The 25,238-nt window shown below is 42.6% G+C and overlaps 3 protein-coding genes across 16 annotated transcripts in view; 1 reads left to right on the top strand and 2 right to left on the bottom strand.

Annotated features, from left to right (window-relative positions):
- Nucleotides 1–1,911, bottom strand: part of LOC119161605 (uncharacterized) — a 30,806-nt gene extending 28,895 nt beyond the window's left edge. For 2 of the 12 annotated variants that reach the window (XR_012887272.1, XM_075878923.1), the window contains exon 1: nucleotides 563–970. The gene's annotated coding sequence lies outside the window, so the exon portion shown is untranslated. The other 10 variants (XM_075878934.1, XM_075878932.1, XM_075878925.1 and 7 more) reach the window with 8 other exon arrangements.
- Nucleotides 1,074–4,977, top strand: Hsc70-3 (heat shock protein 70 cognate 3). Its single transcript, XM_037414149.2, has 5 exons — nucleotides 1,074–1,229; nucleotides 1,907–2,057; nucleotides 2,196–2,460; nucleotides 2,590–2,962; nucleotides 3,530–4,977. The coding sequence occupies exons 2-5, from the start codon at nucleotides 1,918–1,920 to the stop codon at nucleotides 4,729–4,731; spliced, it is 1,980 nt and encodes a 659-aa protein (XP_037270046.1). The 5' UTR covers nucleotides 1,074–1,229; nucleotides 1,907–1,917; the 3' UTR covers nucleotides 4,732–4,977.
- An 11,066-nt stretch (nucleotides 4,978–16,043) lies between these two features.
- Nucleotides 16,044–25,238, bottom strand: part of LOC119161600 (uncharacterized) — a 197,565-nt gene continuing 188,370 nt past the window's right edge. For all 3 annotated transcript variants that reach the window (XM_075878922.1, XM_075878920.1, XM_075878921.1), the window contains one exon: nucleotides 16,044–17,110. In XM_075878922.1, coding sequence (XP_075735037.1) covers nucleotides 16,913–17,110 — 198 coding nt within the window. In that variant the 3' untranslated portion in view covers nucleotides 16,044–16,912. The remainder of the gene's footprint in view (nucleotides 17,111–25,238) is intronic.

The raw sequence follows: 25,238 nt of genomic DNA on the forward strand, positions 1-25,238 counted from the left end.
ACCTTATGCAGCCAGCATTTCGAGCACCAGGTAATACAATATTGCATCATCAACAACGACACCAAATCTGCACTGCGTATGCCCATTTGTAACCAGAGACCAACGCAGTCACTGAGACGCCCATGCGATTCACAATCGCGGATAGTTAATTTTGCTTCTCGCCTTCATCATTCAGAACCAAATGCACTTTACGAATATGCAAAAAACGCCCATGAGTGGCACAGCACACAAAACCTCACGAACTTACTGTAAAAAAAATATATTGTATTTCCATGGCAAAACGAAAGCGGCTATTCATGATGTAACGCTAAATATTGGAGAAAAGCAGGTAAAAAAAATCACACCGGTTATCCAAAAGAGCAGACGACACTACCGGCCATTTGCAAACATGCACAGGCTATGATTCATTCTACAGTACGCTGTAATACTACGATCACTCTGCTTTTGCGGCACAAACATTCGTATTAATTACCGTACACTACTGAAACGTCATTTAATATTTATGGGTACTAGAAGCGGCATAAAAAGTTACTGCATAGTCTTTGAAATAATACATACTTACATGCATCCACAATGGGAGCCAGTTTCGGTTTCGTGGCCACTTTTACTCTACGGGAACGTTCTCGTACTTTCTGTCTTCCTTTTCATTAAAGTGTTTTCGTTTCATATTATGCACCATGACATTGCATTGATTAGCACAGTTGCAAATAATTTCAAAGTGCAGTGAACATTATTGTAAACGCTGTTCCATAACGATGGAAAAAATATTTTTTATGCTCTAAATTTGGAACACCCACAATGTTAGCTGTTGGCAGTACCGTCACAGATATGCTATTTTCTTTTGGTGCTATCCAAACGTAACATCAACTTTTTTTTCTTTTTGAAAACTTCGAAGAATCAAAACAGCACGACACAATACGTGTCACCACACCCCTCGTCCTTCTAGCGCTTTCTCGTGTAATCCGGAATGCGAAAGCTAAAGAGCTACGTGTCGTTTGTTGGTAGTACCACGTGCCTTGAATCTGACCAATCACGGGGCTTAGTTTGTCCTTATCTGACCAATGCGGTGCCGACACGACGAGGAGCCACCACTTATACCATGCCTTCCATACAACTGCTGTCTGTCAGTTACTCGGCGTGAAACCAGTTGTTCTTGAGCGGTCCAAGAGTTGTGCCGGCTGTTTGAGCGTTCTGTTGTCAGTGTTCATCTGGGGTTTCCAGAGCGAATTGTACGTATGGGTTCTCCTGTATACCGATTTGTTTCACTGTGTGCCACAGAAAAGCGTAAAAATGTGTCGTTGAGCGCGGTGAAATCTGAGCATATCGTAAGCGGCATCGTGCGCCGGTGCACAGTGCTGAAATTATACCGGTTAATCGATTGGAGTTGTGCTTCTGCCTTTGCATTATTTAATGCTGTAATTGTTGATTTCGTTTGCTCTCGCGCCGGCGCTGGTGGCATCAGTTTCAAGTGCACTTCTTGTGATGACGTGGACTTGAATCTGAAAGCCATTCTCTAGTTCTTTTTTTTTTTTTTTTTCGCACGCACCCTGTATATACTTAAGTACTAGTTGGAGTTCATACGCCTATGCACAACACGTGCACACTGCTTGTAATTCTTTCGCCGACACGAAAATTTTAGTGTAGTATTTGCTGCGTCAAGGTTTTGTCGGCTTCTTTACTTATGTGGTACGCTTCAGTCTTGTGGGTTATATTTCGACTGTTTCTCGTAGCAGCGCCGTACATTTTTGGTGGTGGCCTAAAAGTCTACGTGTTCATATACAATTTCGCCGCTAAGTTGATTGAGCGACTTACGCATTACGCCGGGGTGTCTGACCGTTAGTGACCTTGCCCATGTGCAGCCGGTTTGGTAACGCCAGGTTGTAATTGCTTCCCTTGCCACTCGCAGGTGCCTACAAGATGCACAAAGTGTCGTTATGCCTTACGGCAGCGCTCTTGTGCGCTGTCGTTTCCTCTGCGAAGAAAGACAGCGACGCTTCAAAAGACAAGGAAAGCGTCGGCACTGTCATAGGCATCGATCTGGGAACGACATATTCTTGGTAAGCGTTCTAGACCACATTAACTTGTCCTGTTCCAGTGACTGCTCAATTTAAATATCGCGTGGTTGGGATTGGGGAACATTAATGTGGTGAGACGTAAATGTAGTCTAAACATATGTTAAATTTGTTTCTTTTCAGTGTTGGAGTCTTCAAGAATGGGCGAGTTGAAATTATTGCCAATGACCAAGGAAACCGCATCACGCCCTCGTATGTTGCTTTCACTGCTGAAGGTGAACGTCTTATTGGCGATGCGGCCAAGAATCAGCTGACTAGCAATCCCGAAAACACTGTTTTCGATGCTAAGCGCCTTATTGGCCGGGATTGGAAGGATCCATCTGTCCAGCATGATGTCAAGTACTTCCCATTTGCTGTGAAGGAGAAAAATGGAAAGCCTCACATCGTGGTTAGTATTGCCTTTTTGCATGTTAATGGCTTGTTAGGTTAGGCTTTGTATATGCAACTTTTTTTCTGAGCAGTGTCTACCCTATTGTAGTCCTCATTCTCGCATTGTTGCTGCACTTCTGATTCGCAGGTGAAGACCTCTGCAAAAGACGAAAAAATTTTTGCTCCCGAAGAAATCTCTGCCATGGTTTTGTCCAAAATGAAGGAAACTGCGGAGGCTTACCTTGGAAAGAAAGTAACTCATGCTGTCGTGACAGTTCCAGCCTATTTCAACGATGCCCAACGCCAGGCCACCAAGGATGCTGGAACCATCGCAGGTCTCAATGTGATGAGGATTATCAATGAACCTACTGCTGCTGCGATTGCATATGGTCTTGACAAAAAGGAGGGAGAGAAGAACATCTTGGTCTTCGACTTGGGTGGTGGCACCTTTGACGTCTCTCTCCTGACCATTGACAATGGGGTCTTCGAAGTCGTGTCTACCAATGGAGACACTCATCTTGGTGTGTATACACTATTTCGTGAATTCTTTCATTCTATGCATAACTCCAATATTGCCCGGTTTAGCACATGACCAGATTAGCCTACGAGTACAAATGTTAGACAGGAACTTGGTTGTCAGCACTTCCTTGGAACAGCAGCAAGAAAGATCTTCCCCACATGCTCTATGCAGCACTCGCCATTTTTACTTCACTGACCATAGCTTGAGTCTACTACAGCCATGAATTTTGCCACCTACGATGTGCCTTGAAGCTACTACAGACGACGTTTGCCATGTGAATGTCCCTTAGCTCCTTTAAATGCTAAGTCTGAGGCCTAGCGAGTGGTCCTTTTGTAATCGGTAATGCATATTACATGCAGCAATAATGGGGGGGGGGGGGGGGGGGCTATGGCATTCTGCAGCTGGCGCAGCTCGTCTGTCGGAGACGGTGTTGAGGGACCTCAACACTGAATCTGTTATAGATGCTTCCGTTATTAGGCATGTGGTATTACACCATTAAAAATTAACTGAGCATTCGCAGCTTGTGTTGAATGTTTCCACTGAAATTTTCCTGTATTTGTACATGCAGGTGGCGAAGACTTTGACCAGCGTGTGATGGAGCATTTCATCAAGCTGTACAAGAAGAAAACCGGCAAGGATGTTCGCAAAGACAATCGCGCTGTGCAGAAGCTTCGACGTGAAGTTGAAAAGGCCAAGCGTACGCTGTCTACAGCTCACCAAGCTAGGATTGAAATAGAGTCCTTCTTTGAGGGAGAAGATTTCAGTGAGACTCTGACACGGGCCAAGTTTGAAGAGTTGAACATGGACCTCTTCCGTTCTACAATGAAACCAGTCCAGAAGGTGCTTGAGGATGGAGACTTGAAGAAGAGTGACGTTGACGAAATCGTGCTTGTTGGTGGCTCTACCAGGATCCCTAAAGTGCAGCAGCTGGTCAAGGAGTTCTTCAATGGCAAGGAACCCACCAGAGGCATCAACCCAGATGAAGCTGTGGCCTATGGTGCTGCTGTGCAGGCTGGTGTGCTGGGAGGAGAGGAAGACACAGGTGACCTTGTTCTTCTCGATGTCAACCCGTTGACACTTGGCATTGAGACTGTTGGTGGTGTTATGACGAAGCTGATCCCTCGCAACACAGTGATTCCCACCAAGAAGTCTCAGATCTTTTCCACTGCGTCTGATGATCAGTCAACAGTAACCATTCAAGTGTACGAAGGAGAGCGACCAATGACCAAGGATAATCACCAGCTGGGTAGGTTTGATTTGACTGGAATTCCTCCAGCACCACGAGGTGTGCCTCAGATTGAAGTCACTTTTGAGATTGATGTCAATGGTATCCTGAAAGTCAGTGCTGAGGACAAGGGCACTGGCAACAAGCAGAAGATAGTCATCAGCAACGACCAAAACAGGCTAACTCCTGAAGACATTGAAAGGATGGTGAAGGATGCAGAACAGTTTGCTGACGAGGACAAGAAGGTTAAAGAAAAGGTGGAGGCTCGCAATGAACTGGAGTCCTATGCGTATTCGCTCAAAAACCAGGTGGAGGACAAGGAGAAGCTCGGTGCCAAGTTGGATGCCAAGGAGAAAACTACTATCAAAGAGGCTGTGGACGAGGCTATCAAATATCTGGAACAGAATCCAGATGCCGATGCTGAACAGCTGAAGGCTCAAAAGAAGTCTCTCGAAGAGATTGTTCAACCCATTGTGGCCAAATTGTACTCTAGTGGAGCTCCTCCACCAACGGACAAGGATGACTCAACAAAGGATGAACTGTAGAAAAGACTAGAACTTCCAGAGGGTGGTTGGGAACTGCGCCTCTCGATTCATCTACTACCGATCACAAGATTCATCATTTGGCCGACACATCCAGTTCCAACCATCCTTTGGCTAGCTACGTGTTCTCTTGGACTTGTTTGCCATCCTCATTCTGTGTACAAACTCAACTTGTAACTTAAGTTATCTTTGAAGGGTTTTTTTTTTTTTTACATGGGGTCTCAAATAAATACTTGTACATACAACTTACATTCTGCCTTATGAAACAAACAGCTGCTAATTCTTAGTGCATTTCACATTGCATTTCAGAGGTACAGAAATATTCTAATTAATAAGTTCACCGGTTTGGCCTGCACATATTCACAGTGCATGCTAGAAAATCTTTAGGTGGCATTGGCTAATGTGCACTGCATAACAGTGCATTTCTGTTAAGCTGTTATTGCCCAGCTGCCACAGCGACAGACTTCTGTGGCCCACAGCCACTAAGTACCATTGGCACTAATCGCAATTTTAACTTTCATTGCTTAGAGACGGCACTGGTGCAAGCCCAACATGGCTGTCGTTTGTGGAGGATCGGGCAGCCGCCACTAGTGTGCCCATCACTTCGACCTGTGTAGTATTTTCCGCTGCAGCCACCGTGTTGTCAAGGCTTTGCTGGAAAGGTCATTGACTCTTGCATGTATTATATCCCACAATGAGTGTTGAGAAACGCCCAAGTGGTCGTGCTCGTGCAAAACGGGAAACTTCTTTTTTGACTGCACGGTGTCTGCACAGCGGCATCCAACATATTTTACGATTCTTCTAGCTCGGGAAGCAAACAATGAAGATTAAATCATTGCTACTACAATTCGCAGTAACTGCCCGACTTTGCAATAACCATAGTAGAGATTGCCAGCGACAAATATAAAGCGCCAGCTAGCCGCCAAAGTGAGGCAGACTGAAGGATGGCATGGGCATCCCCCAAAAGACAGTTGCTACTGATGCCACATGGCGACTCCACCATCTGTGAAAGTTGCGAATACCTAAACTGTCTTCGTAAGGCTTGCTTGAAAATAATGCCTATAATATATAATACAACTTAAAAATATATATAATACAACAATAATATACAACTTGAGCACATTGCACGTTAATTATTATGTTGCACTAGTCTAATTTATAATACATTTCTGGAAATGAATTTCTTCTCTGGTATGAAGCCAAGGATAACAAATTTTGCACTAGCACATCTTGAATTGCATAAGCAAGCGATTACATGCAAACCACATTATTGTGAACAAGGAAACCAAGGCTGTTAAAGCAAGTTCGACCAGGTGCTTGAGACATTTTCCACCAGCATAGTTGCTTCTTGCAATGAGACTTTCAAAATAAGTGCTACTTCCATGTGAATGAATCACTTTTGTCTGGTATGAAAGAGAGGACAAAATATTTTACGCAAGTGCACTTCGAAATGAGATTTAGAAATTTTTGCCAACTCCCATTTCAAGTTTGCAACGATGCCTAAACTGTGCAGTTATATAGGTGTTTGGCATGAGGATCATAAAAACTGCAAGTGACTTTTTCTGGTCTCTGTGGGATGGCAATCATGAAAAAAGTGACTCATTCTATTGGATTTATCGTTGGGTGCTGAAGCTCGTGGGTAAGAAACTATTATAGTACTTTTAAGTTTTTCTTATTCTACAGTTTAGAGGGGTATTACCGTTGTAAAATGAAATAGAACTGATAAAATTCAAACAAAAAAGAGGGGCGGGGGTTGGGGCAGAGTTTGCTTTGACATACATTATATTAGATTTGACACAGCAGGTGCATCATATAGAGGAGTTGACAATGCTGCCTTTCCATTTTTCTTGTTGATGCTACCGTGCACAAAGGTATGCATTGGAACAACAGTGCCTCAATTGTTCAACCTTTGACATAAGCATGTTCTCTAAAACCTCTTGCTCCGCCGCAGTGGTCTAGTGGCTAAGGTACTCGGCTGCTGACTTGCAGGTCGCGGGATCGAATCTCGGCTGCGGCGGCTGCATTTCCGATGGAGGCGGAAATGTTGTAGGCTTGTGTGCTCAGATTCGGGCGCACGTTAAAGAACCCCAGGTGGTCGAAATTTCCAGAGCCCTCCACTACGGCGTCTCTCATAATCATATGGTGGTTTTGGGACGTTAAACCCCACACATCAAAACCTCTGTTACATTACCCTGTCTTCAGCACTATAGTATTGACAATGAAACCATTTTTCAGCAGACATCACGTCGGTTGCAAAATGGTGCCAGTGATTTTTGCTGTACGCATATTAAATATATTTACAGCTATTTAAAGAGTAGCCATCATGTTTATTGTTGCATAAGAAATAAAGAGCAGCAGTTGAATATTCATGAGAGCACTGTCAAGCTGGTTCATTTACAATGTTAATAAATGTCCAAAGCTATGCTAGTTGTCTCCATTAAAATAAATGATAGAGGAAAAAAAAAAGAACAGGAAAGGAATAGATGCACTGTGGACCTTTCTTTAAGCCATACAGTAGACTTATTTAGACGTGTAAACATTATAGCTCAATTCTGAGTTGTTCAGCGGGCTGACAAAAGAAGCACCCAATGAACACATCTGGTTGTGCAGCAAATGGAAATGCAGCCTTGTGCAAGCTTTGAATCTTGCTCACCATTTAATGTTGCACTTTTACACTTGCAGACTAGTAATCCTTGTAGTATTTACAGCACATCCTTGAGTAAATGTCTCTTGAAAGTCTGCACACCTGTCCCGTTTCTACATCTGTTAAATTGCCTGCACCATTTGCATGGTTGAATATATACAAAAACTGGGGGAAGTGATTTTAAATGAAAAGAAGAGAAAAGTAAGCCCCGTAACTGTCTCTCAGGGGGAGGACACCTCAACAGTAGCTCACGAGGGGTGGGGGTAAAGGAGGGATTAAAAGGATAGGATTAAAAGGTAAAGAGATAGAGAGCGAGGCGCAGGGACAGCGGATGACGGAAGTGAGGAGAAGATAGGAAAGATGGAGGCGATCACAGTAGTCCGAGGACGAGGCACCACTGGCGAGAGCTCTTGTCGGTGTCAGGAGTTGGCGTAGGACCAGCCCAGTCGGCCAGAGCTGCACTGTCGTCGGAGATCGCGAGGGCACAACCGGTCGGCACGGAATCCAACGAGCTTCTCTATATATAAAAACTGTATATAACTCAGCATTATCATGCAGCAGTTGCTAAAACTTTTTGCGAAGATGCCATGTAAACCCTTACACATAGTGGTAGTGTCAAAGAGGAGTCCAGTTAGCTTTGTAACTGTGGAGCTTAGTCTGGTGGACAGAATTCTTTGAAACCCGCACCTCCTCCTAACGTCATGTGATTTGTTCACATATGAACATACTGGAAGGCCGAGGAACATCAGCAAGCCAAAATCCAAGCAATCTTGGGTCGCGCTTGTATATCACCAATGCTGCGGCTTGCCTTCCTGGCTGCTTCGTCATCGTCTCGCATTGTTCACTACAATATCATTGATGTGTGCTATGCTTGAGTGAGATATTGATGGGCTAATTAGTAACCAGCGGTAGCAAACAGCATAAGTGAAAGACAGCAGTGAACACAACTCTGATCCTGCATTATTTCCAGCCATTATATGCCTGCCATTTGATTGCTATGTGCTGTCTTGATGGGCTTAATGCACACTACTTGTATTACTGGCAATATGGCTACCCCAGAACAAGAAGAAAAGTCTAGGCTAGTTGGTAATAGTTAATTTTTCGCTAACTCACAGCGCAAGAAGGACAAAGGCACAGACAAAGGATAAGACGACCCGAGCGCTTACTCTCAACTAATGTTTATTGAAAGGAAAGGCACGAATATTTACGCAGGCCAACCAGCTTTGACAGAGCAACTATGCATGTGCAGGAGAGTCATTCAAGTGACATTTTTTTAGGACACGAGCATTCACGCGTGCCAAGACTACAAAAACAGGTCATACTAACAAAAACAGATGAGTGAAGCATCCTAAGATAAGTGACACTTTAGAAATTGCACTTCCTTTTTGCTATGTATTCGTGCCTTTTCTTTCAATAAACTTTAGTTGAAAGTCAGCGCTCGTGTTGTCGTATCCTTCGTCTGTGTCGTCATTCTTCTTGCGCTGTTATCAAAAAATGGCTACCCCAGAAACAGGGCAAAAGGGGTGGGACGTGGGAATAGCTAGAACATAGAGACAAGAAATCTGCCAATATTTGAAGGCATGTAATACATTAGGTAGGTAGTGTTGCATCTTGAAAGCTCAACTGAATTACAGGTACATACATACCTGCCGTGTCTCTGATGTGGCGGTTTGCTCTGTTTCTTGTCAGAGTATATTCGTTTGGGACAACACAGTAAAAGTGTTGAGAAAAACAACTACATACATCATGGTTTTACAGCATAGCAGCTAAGCATAAAATGGACACAAACATGGACAGTACATATTCACTGCTCTGTCTATCCCCTCAGAGGATCTGTGCTTCCCTATGTGCTATTAAAAGGCTTTCAATCAATCTTTTCATCTACTGTTGGTAACCTCTGGATGCCTGCAACTTATATGAACCCATTTACATTGACCTGCTTATGTACAGTGTTCACGGATCATAACTGGGCAATTTGGGGATAAGTAATGCATATACTCTCGTTTTCACCTTCTTCAGTTTGGGTCATAATGGCACAATTTTGACTCGAACGCATACCTTAGAGCCAACATTATTTTTAGAGACAATATTCATCGTGACAAGACGTGGTTATCTCGAGGAATTGTGCATACCATTAGTTATAGTACAAAAACATTGATGTGTTTAAATCTGTGAGTACTGTACACATAACTATAAACTTTTGGATTAGTGGTTACTTTCAGAATGCTAGCCAGTTGTACACCAAACTTAACCACAGTAGGTAACTCGGTGTTGTTTTGTAAGTATTTCCTGCAGTTCTCGTTGGTCAGTCTTGTGCATTTTACACGATGCCATAAATGGTTCTCAGAGCCTCTGGAGCAGTGCTTTGCCAAGTACAAGATGAGACCACAATTTTACTTCAATAAGTGGCAAGTTTATGTCCATTTAGCTGGGTAACATGCATGCCGGTAAGTTTTTATAATGTCGGTCGTGTGGGCTGCATCTTCACGTTGGTTGACCTTTCTTTAAATGCCATAAATATTACGGCTGCTATTGCACATAAAAAGAAAGTGGCTGCATCTACATACGACAATAAACTGCCATGTACAAGTCTTTTTCTCCACTTTGCGATGCACATCTCTAAATTTGCCGTGTTTGTATGCTGCCACATCTTAAAATCCTTATTAGTGGAGGGGTGCCGATGATATGCTCGTGTCTGTTTATTTTCATACTCTCAGTGCCAGGATGAAGAGGAGAGTGTAATTAGAAATATCAGAGAATGGATTTTTAGTGACAGCACAGTGCCAATCATCGTAGCAAGGGACAAAGGAAGGTAGCTTACATTTTCTGTTGCTTCAGGCAGTGGCGGATCCAGAGGCGAGGGGGGGGGGGGATCGCCCTTTCTGCCTTTGGCGCCAGTAGCAGACCTTCTATCGCCGATTGGGACAAATGGGAGGGGCTACTGTGAGCACAAATTAACAGTACTTATGCTGTGATGAGGTTCCTGATGATAGCAACTATTAAAAACAAAAAAAGTCAGGGCCTCCCCCCTTGCCAGTTTTATTTCAAATAACCGCCCCCCTAATGAGTGGCTGGATCTGCTCCTCGGTCCAGGGGATAAAAGTGTCAAAATCTGTATTAGTGTACTATGCAGCAAAAACTCAATATTGAAGATGTCACCGCGATAGAATGCTATTCATTTCAAACAGGAATTGACATTTAATTGTTTAATTTGTATGATAAAGCTTGTGGAACCAACAAGCTGGAATATTTGCTACACAATGACAGGACACGGAAATCAGCATGTATTAGAAAAACACCGGTGGTGCAGCAAAAAGTGGCAAGCAGGCAGCTTGGTATTGCATTGCTTCAAGAGTGGAGGTAATTCAAGTACAAAATGTACACTTTAATTTAAATCGGACAAGCAACTCATGAAGTCAAGCTTAAATTGGTCTCCTAGAGTGCATTTTTTGCTATAGTGTGCACCTTGCTTTTTGTACTCCTAAGGAAATCGATTGATTGATTTGTGGAGTTTAACATCCCAAAACCATCATATGATTATGAGAGACGCCGTAGTGGAGGGCTCCAGAAATTTCGACCACCTGGGGTTCTTTAACGTGCGCCCGAATCTGAGCACACGGGCCTACAACATTTCCACCTCCATCGGAAATGCAGCAGCCGCAGCTGGGATTTGATTCTGCGACCTGCGGGTCAGCAGCCGAGTACCTTAGCCACTAGACCACCGCGGCGGGGCCTCCTAAGAAAATAAGAGAGCTTCTTTGGATGCAGTGAAAGAAAATCTTATGTTATAAAACTACTCCATAGGCACTATCACCACCATGTAGACAGCTGCATGTGATGTAAGCATGGATGTATTAAACTACTCTGCAGACACTATCACCACCCCGTTATGTAATCATCCTTGCTGTAAGCATAGATATTATAACTTCTTCAGGTGTGAATTATGATCTGTCTTTGAATTCATCAAATTTATATAGAATAATTTCAAGACACTCGGTATTACACACTAATAAAGAAAATAGAGCAATGTGGTGTTTTGTGTTTCAGTAATTAGTAGTTGTAAATGGCATGTTAAATATTTTACATCCTGCAGACAGTCATACTTCATTTTTCAGATAAAAGCAATGATTTTATAGGATCCAAATGTGTGTGCAATTAGTTTTTCGTTACATTCACTTCAAGAAAAGAAAATTAATACTTTTGACGTTGGTTCTGGAAAGCTACATGTCGAACAACACGTCAAACATCGTAGCGCTTGCACTAAAGTGACCGACTGCAGTCATATGCAGTACACTGAGGTCAAGTCAAAACATACTGACTCTGCAGAAGGTTCAATTTATCTAATGAGCCATGCATCTTGCACACTTCTTGCCACAAGTTGACACAATGTAGCTACCACTGCTGAAGAGGATACAAAGCACAAGTACTACTCAGATTTTTATCTGGGTATTCAATTAGAAAGTAGTAATGTTTTTTTTTGGAAATCAGAGATGTTTTAAAAAAATCAGCAGCTAAGCCATTTGTTTTTAGAACTGCATAACTAGCAACAACTACTACTAACAGCATAACTGGTATACTAAAACCATAGTTTCTCAAAGTGGGTTCAGGAGAACCTAGGGCAATGATAAATTTTGCCTTGTTCTGCCTTCACCACGTCACTTAGATCGCAAACCTGAGGTGCAATAAATCAAAATAATATCCATTACTCGCACCCAAGTGTCAATAAACACATCTAGGTGCAGAACAGAATCGCACGAGCTGGGCAATATATCCTGTGACACGCTGAAAACGGCTGAAGGGTCTCTTTATTCCCACATCCGTTTGATAAGGCAGTGGACATTCTGCTGCCATTTGCAACATATGTTTGTGAGTACGCATTTTCAACACTAGCTTATCTGAAAAATTAGAACAGGAATTGGCGGAATCCAGCAACTGACATGCTGCTTGCCCCAAAGTGAGCCTCACATCGAAAAAGTGAGTTAAGCTACATGTCATTAAATAATATTTTTATGCATCCTTGCTTTTTGAATTCATTGTACATGAATGTGGCATGAACTTAGAATGTGAAGCTTGGCAAAAAATGCGATGCATGTTCCTAGGCCCTTGATTGAGCTTAGCAGGGTTTTGTGGGACCAACATGCTTGAGAACCCCTGCACTGAACTATTGAATTGAACCAGAAACTTGCTCAAGAAAGCACCTGTGTTGTGCATACTATTGTGGTTTCAAGGTCACATGGGTGCATTATTCATGTAATGGCTATCTTAGTAACTTAATGTCCTTGAGCAAAGTAGCTATTTGGGCGAGTTGGTAGATCTTTATCGTAAAACTGTGCACAAATACAAATATAAGAGAAGGAAAGAACCAACGACACAAGCACTGATTATCAACTAACATTTTTATTCAACATACACATATAATATATATACAGATGATTGTAACACGATGCAACATATGCATATCAAGGCAACAACTTTGCTACAGTATGCTCAAGTTGAGCATGACAAATTCTACATCCGAAGTCCCGTCTAGAAGGCTAATCACCTTTCCTAGAAGATTAAGTCAGGCCCAGCTGATACAACCCCTTCTCTTCTTCTTGATGTGTAATGCTTCAATGATTTCCCTGATGGTACGATTTTGGCTTCTGTATAGAACACTTGCATCGGTGAGAACAGGATAACAATTGCACTTTCTACAGTGGATAGCCAAGTGACCAGTCTCCTTTTTCTTTAACGTTGTTTCATGCTCAGTGAACCTACTGCTAACGCATCAGCTTGTTTGGCCGATGTAAGTGGTACCAAAGGACAAAGGTATTTTGTACACAACATTCGAGGCACAAAGAACAAGACACTTCTATTCACGACTCGACAGCTTTCTTGCCGTTTGATACCCTTGTGCTCACACTTTTCTTTGCACAGCTGTGCATAAGCTACTCGTCGTAAGAGGCACAGACAGACAAGACTATGATAATTCCAAAAAACGTTCCTATTTTCCTACGGTGAACATAATTGACAGAGCTCTGTCCCCCCCCCCCCCCCCTTGATAGGTAAAAATTTATATGTCTAAAACAAACTCTCCAGCCACATTTAGTCCATAGTTTCTGATGTTAAAATTAGAAGCCAGAATAACTGGCCTGACGTTCTGGTACAGATTCGGTCCCTTCCTCAGGAGTGACTGTCCGGCTGGCTCTGAAGCTAGGCAACTTTTGTTAGTGGTGTCCCCCTCTTCATCATCCTTCTTCCCGCCGACTCTGTTGCTCTGGTGTTTACTCCACTGGCAATAGTTCCGTAGACCACCAAATCTAATCAACATTTGGAATCATTAACCCCTCAACTGGGACCTTGCCGAGAGTTTATGTGCACAGTCTACGGAACCAGTGGAGACAACACCACAGCAACAGAAATGGCAGGAAGAACGATGATGGAGAGGGGGACGCCACTAACAAAAGTCGCTAGCTTCTTATTTCTGCTATCTTCTCAGTCTTTACCCTTTTGCTTCTTTTAAAACTTTACCCATTTTTTTTTAAGCAGCATTTTTTTTTTCAATCAATCAAACTTTATTTCAGGAATGCATACATTTACATGAATACAATTCTACAGTACAGAGGAGGTCCCGAAGTTAGAAAACTGTCGGGGGGACCTCTGTTAGAGAATAAGTCAAGTGTGATAACAATGCAGCAAGCAGTGAAAAACACTTTGTACGAATTAAACAAAGAATGGTTAAAATTTCATAACAACAAGGCAAGAAAAGTTCTGTGTAACAGCAAGTGGTATAGTGAGTAAAAGAAATACTAAAATTAGGAGTAAGGCACGACGGCAGAGTTTAGAAAACACGTTTTGTGATTAGGTACTCTTTAAACATTTTGCGAAACGAATAGAATGTGGGACATAACTTTATTTCAAGTGGTATGTTGTTTCATACAGATACACCTGTAAATTTAAGAATTAGTTTTCCATAATTGCTACACACTTTAGGGAGAAGGAAATTGTGACAGGCTGAAAACCTGGTGTTATTAGTATTGACAAGATGTTGTGTGGATAGCCCTGAAACACATAGACCATGATAAATGAGGCGGTACATCAATATAGCTAACTTTAGAGTGAATAAAAGATTAATTGGAACCACGGAAAAATAAATAAAGAGTGGCGTAGAAGGCGATTGAAATGAAGCGAAGGCGATAAGACGTAGTGCCCGTTTCTGAAGATGTAGAAGGGGCTCCAGGTGACTGGCATATGTATTACCCCAGGATTGATTGATTGATTGATTTGTGGGGTTTAACGTCCCAAAACCACCATATGATTATGAGAGACGCCGTAGTGGAGGGCTCCGGTAATTTTGACCACCTGGGGTTCTTTACCCCAGGATGAAATGCAATTACCCCAGGATTAAATGATTACCCCAGGATGAAATGCAATAGGAAAGATGGCTATGAATATATGCATAGTATAATGATAAAATAATGCGTGACTGAAAATAAGGGCGAGCTTTAATGAGAACATGAATGCCAAAAGAAGCTTTTTTTAATATTGAGAGTAGATGATCGTTATATTTCAAATGCTTGTCTAGTATTAAGCCTAAAAACTTCACATGATCCGATACGGAAATAATATGGTTGTTAAGAGATACGGAAACTGGTGAGGGAAATGTGTTCTGTGCGGATGAAAACACCACAAATGTAGTTTTAGAGGGATTCATATAAAGATGATTATTAACACACCATTGATAAATATTACAGAGATCGGAGTTTAAGCTACTTTCTAGTTCAGCAGTTGTTTTCTGGGATGTAAAAATAGTAGTGTCATCGGCATAAAGAAGACAGTATGGTTAAGGGAACTAGGTAGGTCGTTAATAAAAAGTAGGAATAGAAGAGGGCCTAAGATTGAACCTTGAGGGACGCCCATGGTAACTGGCTTAGCAGATGACGCAATGTTATTGACATAAACTACCTGTGAGCGATTTGTTAAGTAATTGCGAATGAACTGCAAAGCGGGACCCACAATTCCGAAAGATTCAAGTTTACACAGAAGGATCCGGTGGTTAATTGTGTCGAAAGCCTTCGTGAGGTCAATAAAAACTGCCCCAGTAAGTAATCCATTGTCTATGGCTTGTTTAATTCGGTCAGTAAAGCTGAGCAAGGCGAGCTCTGTCGAGTAGTCAGGTCGAAAACCAAATTGGTGGGGAGAGAGTAGGTTAAATTTAAGCAGATAGCACATCAAACGCAAGTGAAAAAGCTTTTCGATTACTTTGCTAAAGAAAGGAAGTACACAAATCGGACGGTAATTATTAGTTGACAAACGATCGGCCTTTTTGAAAACAGGTGTTATCTTTCCTACCTTTAAAGCATCAGGAAATGCACCTGCTTTGAACAATTTGTTAATTATTTCAGCTAAAATAGGAGACAGTTCACGTGCCACGAGCTTTATCTTAGGCGGGTGAATGGAATCTAAGCCTGGCCCTTTGGTTTCAAGAGATGACATGATTTGAAAGACTTCGTCTGCAGATGTAGGACGTAAGTAAAAAGACTGAGGTGAACGAGATAGAATGGGAAAATGAAGGTCAACTAGTGAATCGGGGGAATTTGATGCAAAAGTATCACTGAAAGCATTAGCGATATCGAGTGGCTCGGTAAGGGAACGTCCATCAACCCTTATTTTTGATAAGCATGTGGTCTCGCTGCTGTTCAAAAATTTTTTTATTAACTGCCAGTTTTTCCTTTTCATTAGTTTTATCACAGTAGTCCTAAAAACAAAGTCAGGATAACTTGTCACTTTAAACCTGTTGATTTCCGCTAAAAAAGGTTTTTAATATTGCGTCATGACTAGAGCTGGTTAATGTACCACACAAACACATGAAGGCCACCCCATTTTTTATCAGTTTTGAATGCCCGGAATCATAATCTTCAAGCGGCTTCCCAGTCCTGTGCTTAAAAAGCCAGCAAACATGGTTACCTTCAAACTTTGATTTCAGCTCCAAGAATTGCAGTTTGTATCCATTTGGCAACTCCATAGTGAACTTTAACATTCATATCTACTTTCTCATGTTTTCTTTTGTGTTCATGTTTGTACACTGGTTTATGATAAAGAATGTCTTCACACATTGTTTTGGGCGAAATTCTGAAAGGAATCACCTTTCAGTAGATACACACAGAAATTGAACACATGATGTCATAATGCAATCACAGTTATACACATACTATAGATACTAAACCACAAAATAAATAAAAAGCTACAATGAATAAACAGGAGATTTATTTAAGCTTTGCACGAAATAAATGACTACGTAACAGAGAAGTTGTTGGAAAAAATAAAAATGTAAAATGTGATGAAAGGGCTTTCACCTGTGCCCTGTAATAAATTATTTGTTAAAAAAAATATGCCCAGGCTGTACTGTAACATTTCTTGGCCTTCTAAAATTTTCACTTGCAGTTAGTGGAGCTTTGGCACTAAATTTTTAAAGTTTACTTGAACACCATAACTTTGATTAGTAACACTAAATTTTAAACATGGGTAGTACTTTCCATGGGCCTAGTTAAGTTAAAAGTTCTACAGATTAATACCTAACATCCAAAAGCACCACAGGAAGAAGCCCAGGAAGCTTGACCAAAATCCCTTAACGTCCCTCAAAGCCTTGACAAGGTCAGGGTCCGCATTCATGAAATCCCTAATAACGCTTCTCTTGAGGTCTTCGTGCCAATGCTTCGCCTTTCCATCTTCCAAGTGTAGAAGGCAAACTTCCATAATCTTCATAAAAAAGTGATATCAGAGTTAGGGCAATGAGCAGTCATTAGTCCACAACAAAAAACAGTTCAGAAAATGTACTATGGACTGAACTTTATAAACACTGACGTCAAGTAAACACGTGCAGATAGTGCCAAACCCCCAAATTGCTTCTATCATAGATGCTTAAGGATGAGCTTCTTTCTGCTCATAACACACAGGTACATTTAACTTGCCTTGTTCATTTAAGATTAACAGTAACGAAGATCAATTTGGTTATCTTACGCATGACAATCTGAGCAAAACAGAGTTGTAATAAATTAGACTGGTACCACAAAAGTCTTTTTAAAAGAAGCTTGACAAGCGAAAGAAACTTTGTCAGAAAAAGCAAATAATCTCACAAGATGTCAAAATTAATAAGTTTACAGATGCATAGTGTAAATATGACTTAGAAAAGTTAGCATCAGCAAAACCTATTGTCTAGCAGTGTAAATAGATAAAAACTATAATTGCACAAGTTTTTGTATAACCAAACTACTACAGGCTGATATTTTTATTCAGAGGCTATGTTGTCAGGCTGAGAAGAAATCAAGCCTTTTACCAATGCGTACACAATTAGTTTTTGGTAGCATTCAGTTCGAGAAAAGTAAACAAATATACTTTTCACGCTGGTTCTGGAACGCAGCATGTCCTATGACCTGTCGAGCATTGTGGTGCCTTCACCAAAGTGATTGGCTACAGTCATGGACAGCACACTGAGGTTAAGCGGTCAAGTCGTGACATAGTGACTATGCGGGAGGTTCACATCATCTAACAAACAAATGATCTTGTTCTTTTCTGGGCTCAAGTTGACTTAACTAGCATAATGAAGTCGCATGTGGGTTATTTCATAAGTGAACTCAATAGCTCAGAAATTTTCATCTTGGTCAGGGGACCAAACCCAAGACTAGTGACATTATGAACTGTCACTGATATTCAGCAAATCAGGAGGCTAGAGCTAATGCAACAGATCTCAGTGCACTGCCTAAGGATGAGGAAAGAAACAAAAGAAAAATGATGATGATGTTTGTCATTTTGTGGTGCAAGGGCTATTTGATGGCCAAAGAGTGCCAGGTCACAGGACTAGAGATGTGAACAATGATTATAATAAGTGGCTGTATAAGGGCATTAAAATTCCTTGCGCTAGGGCAGGTAAAAACATAGAAGTATTAAAATCATGACCATGACGTGAAATGTCTATAGTGTGAATGAATGGGGAAAGTTCGTGATAATGAAACCATAGAGCACATGTACAGCATTAGCACAAGTGCCTTGATCGTCTATGCCCGTGTGTCCAAAGGCTGCGAGGCAAGTGCTTTGTTCAGTGTAGCCATCGCATCAGCGACCTCTTTTCAGAGAGGTCGTGCTGCGGGGATGCCTGAAAATATGATGTGATAACTATTTACATCCTTTAAAAATGCAAACAATAATTGACAACTAAAAAGCGGTTCTCTACCTATATAAAAATCGATGGGTGCAAAGGAATTTGATGGCGGAAGAAAAATGGAAAGTGTTTTTTCACATCCAGTTCTTTGCAATGTATTAAAACATGAAGCACGGTGAGAGGTTCATCACACTTTTTACAGAGAGGTGGATCGCCACCAGACAAAAAGTGTGAGTGTGTGCTGTGTGTATGTCCTATTCTGAATCTGGTAAGTCTTACTTCTGTGCAGCGTGACTTCAATGTTGGCAGCCAGTTCGCGATATGCGGCTTGATGAGGTGAAGTGATGAGGTGAGGTGAATTTTTTGTTTGTCTATCCCATAAATGGTGCCAATAATCCCTGAGCTTTCATTTAATAAAGGATTTGAGGTGAAGAGAAGAGGCCGCTATAGATGTATCGACGGTGGTATTCTCGTGGGCGGAAACAGTGGGCTGATGCTAACATGTTTCCTTCAATCTCGCCATGTCCTGGCACCCAGCAGACTATGACGGACTGCTGCTGTGCATAGATAGTGCATAGAAGTGAGTATACAGAGACAAGGATAGGGTTCGTGTGTTTCTTAAAGGGCCACTCACCAGGTTTGACAATTTTCACGTCTGCCCAAATTCGCAACGTAATGCGCCGCGGGAATGGGTCAAATTTCAAGATGAACGCTGCTCCTCCCCTCCCCTCTGCCGGCGCACGCCTAGAGAATGAGGGCATGACGTGGTCGTATGAATGGCCCTAGGTACACGGCAATGCAATGACGTTGGTCCTCTACGTAGATGACTCTACTCTGACGTTGTCAACAGTATATACCACGAGACATGGCAAAAATTATTTAACACAACATGCGTAGTTTATGTATTTGTCGCTTTAGGAGATTAATAAAACTTGAAATAAATAATGAGACGCAATAAAAAATTGTGCACCTTTTTTTTTCTTTTTTTTTCCCCGTGAAGTGCTACGAGAGGCGGGGCTAATGTGCCAGCGTTTCGCATGCGTTCGTGTCTCCCGGTCAGCGCATTGAGCACACAACTGCCGTGGAACGCTCCTACGCGTTCACGCACTCGTTGTGCTCATCTACTCTACCGCGTCTAAGCCATCGTTTCCAAACAATCCCGCAGAGACTGGCAGAAGACCACAAAATAACGCTGGACAACAAAGCAACGCTGCTCACGTGCTCGGGGGTCGGACTTGTTAGGGCACGTCATGCGCACGTCACCTGTTGTTCGGATGCTGGAGAGGGTAGGGAAGAGATTTGGCTTGCGAAGGCTTAGCGGAGGAGCGGCAAGGGTTTCGAGCTCCCCTCCTCTCATCCTCGTTTCACGCTGCTTCAAAAAACCTGTTTTCTCTGCTCGTGATGAACCAATTCAAAAAATTTTTGCGGCAAAATGTTCCTCATTGGACACCCAACAACTTCCACTGTCTAACTAAAATTCGATATGGGGCCTGGTGAGTGGCCCTTTAAGGAATTTCAGAGCTGTTACCACACTTGAAGAATCAGTATATATCACAGCATTTGACGGTTTCAATTCTTTTATATGTTTGATGACTGATAATATTGCGCATGCATCTGAAGTAAAAAATGCTCATATTAGGGTGCAGAACACATACATCTGAAAAAGATGGACGAATTGCTGCGTAGAACACAGAAGTGAGAGTCTATGGGGCATCGGTGAAAAATTCCGGACATAAATATTTATGCTAGAGTTCAAGGAAGTGTGTATAAATATGGGCAATAGGCACTTTTTAGTAACTTAACGAAGGAAATATCACAATCTATGAGCTGCCACTGCCATGGCGGTACATATACAGCGTGGAACAGCCAAACTGTGTTCACCAAGTGGCACACCCATTCCTTTGGCTAGACTCCTCTCACGAAGTGCGTAGCGCTGTCTCATAGCAGGGTGCTTTTGAAATATAACAGAGCTGGACAAGTTATTGATGGTAGATTGTACGAGGTGTTTGTTGTTCGTGTTTATTTTGAAGAAGTATAGAAAAGATAGGTAGAGTCTCTGGAGATGTAGTGACCACTCGTTCGAGTCAATGTACAGGCTTTCTACGGGACTAGTACGAAAAGCACCTGTAGAAAGACGAATTTCAAGATGGTGAACAGGGTCGAGCATTTTTAGGGTAGTTGGTGTTGCAGACTGGTATATTACTGCTCCATAATCTAGGCGTCTACGTATCAGGCTTTTGTATAGATTCATGAGACAATCCTTTTCACTACCCCATGAAGTGCGTGACAATACTTCCAGAATATTCATGGTTTTCAAGCAATCGTTTTTTAGGTACTTATTATGTGGTATGAATGTTAGTTTGGTGTCTAATATTATGCCTAGAAACTTATGCTCCCTTTTAACAGACAGACGTTGACCATGCAGGAGAACGTTCGGATCAAAATGAAGGCCTCTCTTTCTGGAGAATAAGACACAAGTGCTCTTTTGTGGCTCCATTGATTCAAATCCATTTTCATCTGCCCCTTTCCAAAGCTTGTTCGAACCCAACTGAACCTGCCGTTCACACATTGAAAGACTGCATGATTTAAAGCCAATTTGTATGTCATCAACGTATATGCAATAAAACATATTTCGTGGGATGGACATGCGCAAAGAATTCATTGTGATTATAAAAAGTGTATGACGCAATACAGCTCCTTGTGGCACTCCTGTCTCCTGCACAACTGTTTGTGACAGAACAGTGTCCACTATAACATGGAATGTCCGATTGAACAAATAACTTTCAATTATACAGAACATTCTGCCATGCACGCCTAAATGTGAGAGGTCTCCAAGTATGCCGAAGCACCACATATCGTCGTGGGCTTTCTCCATGTGAAGGAACGAAGAAAGAAAAAATTGGTTATAGACGAAAGCTTCACGGATTTGTGCCTCAATACAGATAAGGCGGTCGGTGGTGGATTTTCCTTCTCTAAACCTGCACTGGCGCAACTCAAGTAGACTGTTTGTTTCAAGAGAGCGTATCAGTCTTCTATTTATCATCTTTTCGAAAGACCTTGCACAGACAACTGGTAAGGATGATAGGCCTGTAATTGGAGACTAAGAATGGGTGCTTGCCCTGTTTTAGCATCGGAACAATAATGGCTTCTTTCCAAGCAGTGGGGATCTCGCCAGAAAACCAAACAGCGTTATACAGTGATAAGGCATTTTGAGTTTCAGAGGGCAGATATTTTAGTATTTTCTATACGACTCGGTCAGAACCTGGAGCGGATTTATAGCAGCAACTTAGCGATGCCTGCAGCTTAGCTGAACAGAAGGGTTTATTGTATACCTCGTGTTTTGTGGATTTCCGCTCAAGTTTCTGTTTTTCTATTTTTGTTTTGTATCGTTGGAAGGCTTCAGAATAGTGCGGCAAGCTCGACATCTGTTCGAACTAGGTGCCTATGAAGTTCACCTGGTCTGTCTATATGAGCCATTTGGGAACCTGTGGTGGACATTCAGTTGATGTAGTTGTGGTCAAAGCTATGGAAAAGTGGTCACTTCTGTAGGGATTTGATTACTGATGAATTTTCATTAGAGTAGAGGCACAAGCGATGGAGATACTATGCTTAGGTCTATAGAGAAATTGGTATTGTTAGCGAGATTATAAAAGGTTGGTTCTTTTCGATTCAGGAGACACACACTTGACGAGAGAAAGAACTGCTCAATCAGTTGACCTCGCGCGTCGCAACGAGAGTCACCCCACAGTCTGCTATGTGCATTCAAGTCTCCAAGAAGAAGGTAAGGTTCTAGAAGTTCATCAATTAAACATTGGACACCATGTTTTTGTAGCTGATAGTTTGAAAAAATGTAAATAGTGCAAATTGTGATCAGTTTGTCAAAAAGAACAGCTCGAAAAGCCACTGCGGCAAGGGACGTTTGGAGTTGTGTGTGCATGCAATATCTTGATTGACTATAATGGCTACACCTCTGTATGATATCATGGCATCATCACAGTCCTTTCGAAAAATGATGTAATTACGTAGAAAGTTGGTGTGTTTTGGTTTTAAGTGTGTTTTTTGTATACACAGCACTTTTGGTGAGTGTTTGTGTAAAAGTTCTTGGACATCGTCAAGGTTCCTGAGTAGGCCCCTGACATTCCATTGCATAATTTGAGTGTTCATGATGAAAGTAAAGTAGTGTTGTGTGCACAAAAACCGAGTGACTGTTTAGGCGGGAAGTTGGAATTCAAGTAACAGGGCCACCACCAGCCCCCGTTATCTGCTTTTTGGTTTTCTTGGCGTGCTCCAAGGAAACCCCCCCCCCCCTCTTTTTGCACTAAGTGTACCGCTGTATCCATTGCCTCCTCGGAGGCACTGGATGCCCGCATCTGCTGGTGGTTCGAATTCTGGGCCTCGCCTGGTGAGGAGAGGCCTTGATACCCAAGGACCCTGGAGTCTCCGGTCTCTGTTCGCAAGTAGGCGGAGTAGTCTGCACTACAGCCGCCTTGGGGGCAGGCGCCACAACCGCTGGCTTGGTATGCACGGGCCGAAGGAGTGGCGAGGGCTGGTACGACGGTGCCCCCTGATGTGCCGCATCAGCATATGTTGGGCCATAGAATGGCGAGACTCTTTTTCTAGCTTCCTCAAAAGAAATGTTTTCCTTCACTTTGAATGTTACCTTCTTTTCTTTTTTTCAGTATAGGCAGGAACATGAATATGCGGCATTGTTTCCGTCACAGTTTATGCAGTGCGGCTGTTCTTTGCAGTTCTGAGGCACATGGCCGAAGACTCCGGATTGTGCACAAGTCTCGTGACCAAGACAGCTTTGAGAGCCGTGGCTATACCTCTGACATGGGAAGTAACGACGGGGGTTAGGTATGTATGGCCCGAGAGAGGTCCTCGTGTACCCTGTTTGAATAGTTTCCTGCAGATGAGTGGAAGCAAATGTGAGCATTAAATGTTTTGTTGGCATTTCCTTGTTATTTCTTCTGATGATAATCCTGTGTACATTGGTCACATTTTGGCTCTTCCACCCCTCCAAGAGTTCAGTTTTAGTCAGGTCAAGTAAGCCTATGTCAGATACCACTCTTCGAGTTGTGTTCATAGATCTGTGTGGCATTACAGTAATTGGTATGCCACTGAAAGTTGAGAGACTGTCTAGCTTTTCAAACTGTTCTTTCTCCCGAACTTTGAGGAGGAGGTCTCCGCTAGCCATTTTGATTATTTTGTATTCAGCCCCGAGGGTTTCGGTAAGACACCTGGCAACTACGAAGGGGGATACAATCCTGGCTTACTTTCCAGCTTTTTCACAGTGAATGACATAAAAGTGAGGGTTTGTTTCTATTGGCCAGTTAAAAACAATTATGTCATCGGTGCATACCCGCTTTAATCTGGTATTTAAGCTAAGTAAGAGGAATGCTCTATGCATGCCAATCGTATTTTTTATCAGCAGCGTTGGCGACCACCCACCATAGAAACGTTACAAGTGTGGATACTAAAAGCCTGCAGACGCCAGTCGTACTACACTACCATAACCCAATGCACCTAGACCAAGGTAGTCTATTTGAAAAGGTTTAACCCTTGCCGCCAAATTTGGAAGTAAAAGGAAGAAACAAGAAAACAAGAAAAATCAAAAGTGATAGAAAAGGCAAAGATGTTGAGAGAGAGGGGGATAAGAAAGGGTAACTGCTGATTTCCCCTGGGTGAGTCAGCCCTGGGGTGCAATCTACATGAAGCAAAGGCCAAAGGGGTGCGTTGCCCTCGCCAGAGGGCCTTAAAGGGCCACTCACCAGGCCCAATACCGAATTTTAGTAGATAGTGGAAGTTGTTGGGTGTCCGATGAGGAACGTTTCACCACAAAAATTTTTTGAATCGGTTTATTACGAGCAGAGAAAACAGGTTTTTTGAAGCCGCGCGAAACGAGGGTGAGAGGAGGCGAGCTCGACACCCTTGCCGCTCCTCCGCGTAGCCTTCACATCTCTTCCCCAACCTCTCCGGCATCCGACCGAGAGGTGACGTGCGCATGACGTGCCCGAACAAGGCCAGCCCCCGTTGCACGAGAGCGGCGTTGCTTTGATGACCAGCGTAATTTTGTGGTCTTCAACCTGTTTCTGTGAGATTGTTTAGAAATGCTGGCTTAGACGCGGTAGAGTAGATGAGCCCAATGAGTGCGCGAACGTGTAGGAGCATTCCACGGCGGTCATCTGCTCGATGCGCTGACTGCGGAGACCCGAATGCATGCGAAACGCTGGCACATTGGCCCCACATCTCATAGCATTTCACGGGAAAATATGTAAGAAAAATGCGCACAATTTTTTATTGCGTCTCATTATTTATTTCAAGTTTTATTCATCTCTTAAAGCAACAAATACATAAACTACGTATGTTGTGTTAAATAATTTTTGCCATGTCACGTGGTATACTGTTGACAACGTCGGAGCAGAGTCGTCTCCGTAGAGGACCAACGTCACTGCATTGCCGTGTACGTAGGGCCATTCCTACGCAAACATCATGCCCTCATTCTCTACGCGTGTGCCGGCAGAGGGGAGGGGGAACAGCTTTCATCTTGAAATTTGACCCATTTCCACGGCGCGTAGCGTTGCCAATTTTGGCAGACGTGATCATGAATGCCTCGTCTACGCATCGCGCTTGTCAGCTCAAAATTGTCAAAGCTGGTGAGTGGCCCTTTAAAGGCCCAATCAACCGGCATCGGCTCAACCCCCAGGACTCTTTTTTATCCAGACACGG

The sequence above is a fragment of the Rhipicephalus microplus genome, chromosome X (assembly GCF_043290135.1).
Source record: "Rhipicephalus microplus isolate Deutch F79 chromosome X, USDA_Rmic, whole genome shotgun sequence".
NCBI lineage: Eukaryota > Metazoa > Arthropoda > Arachnida > Ixodida > Ixodidae > Rhipicephalus > Rhipicephalus microplus.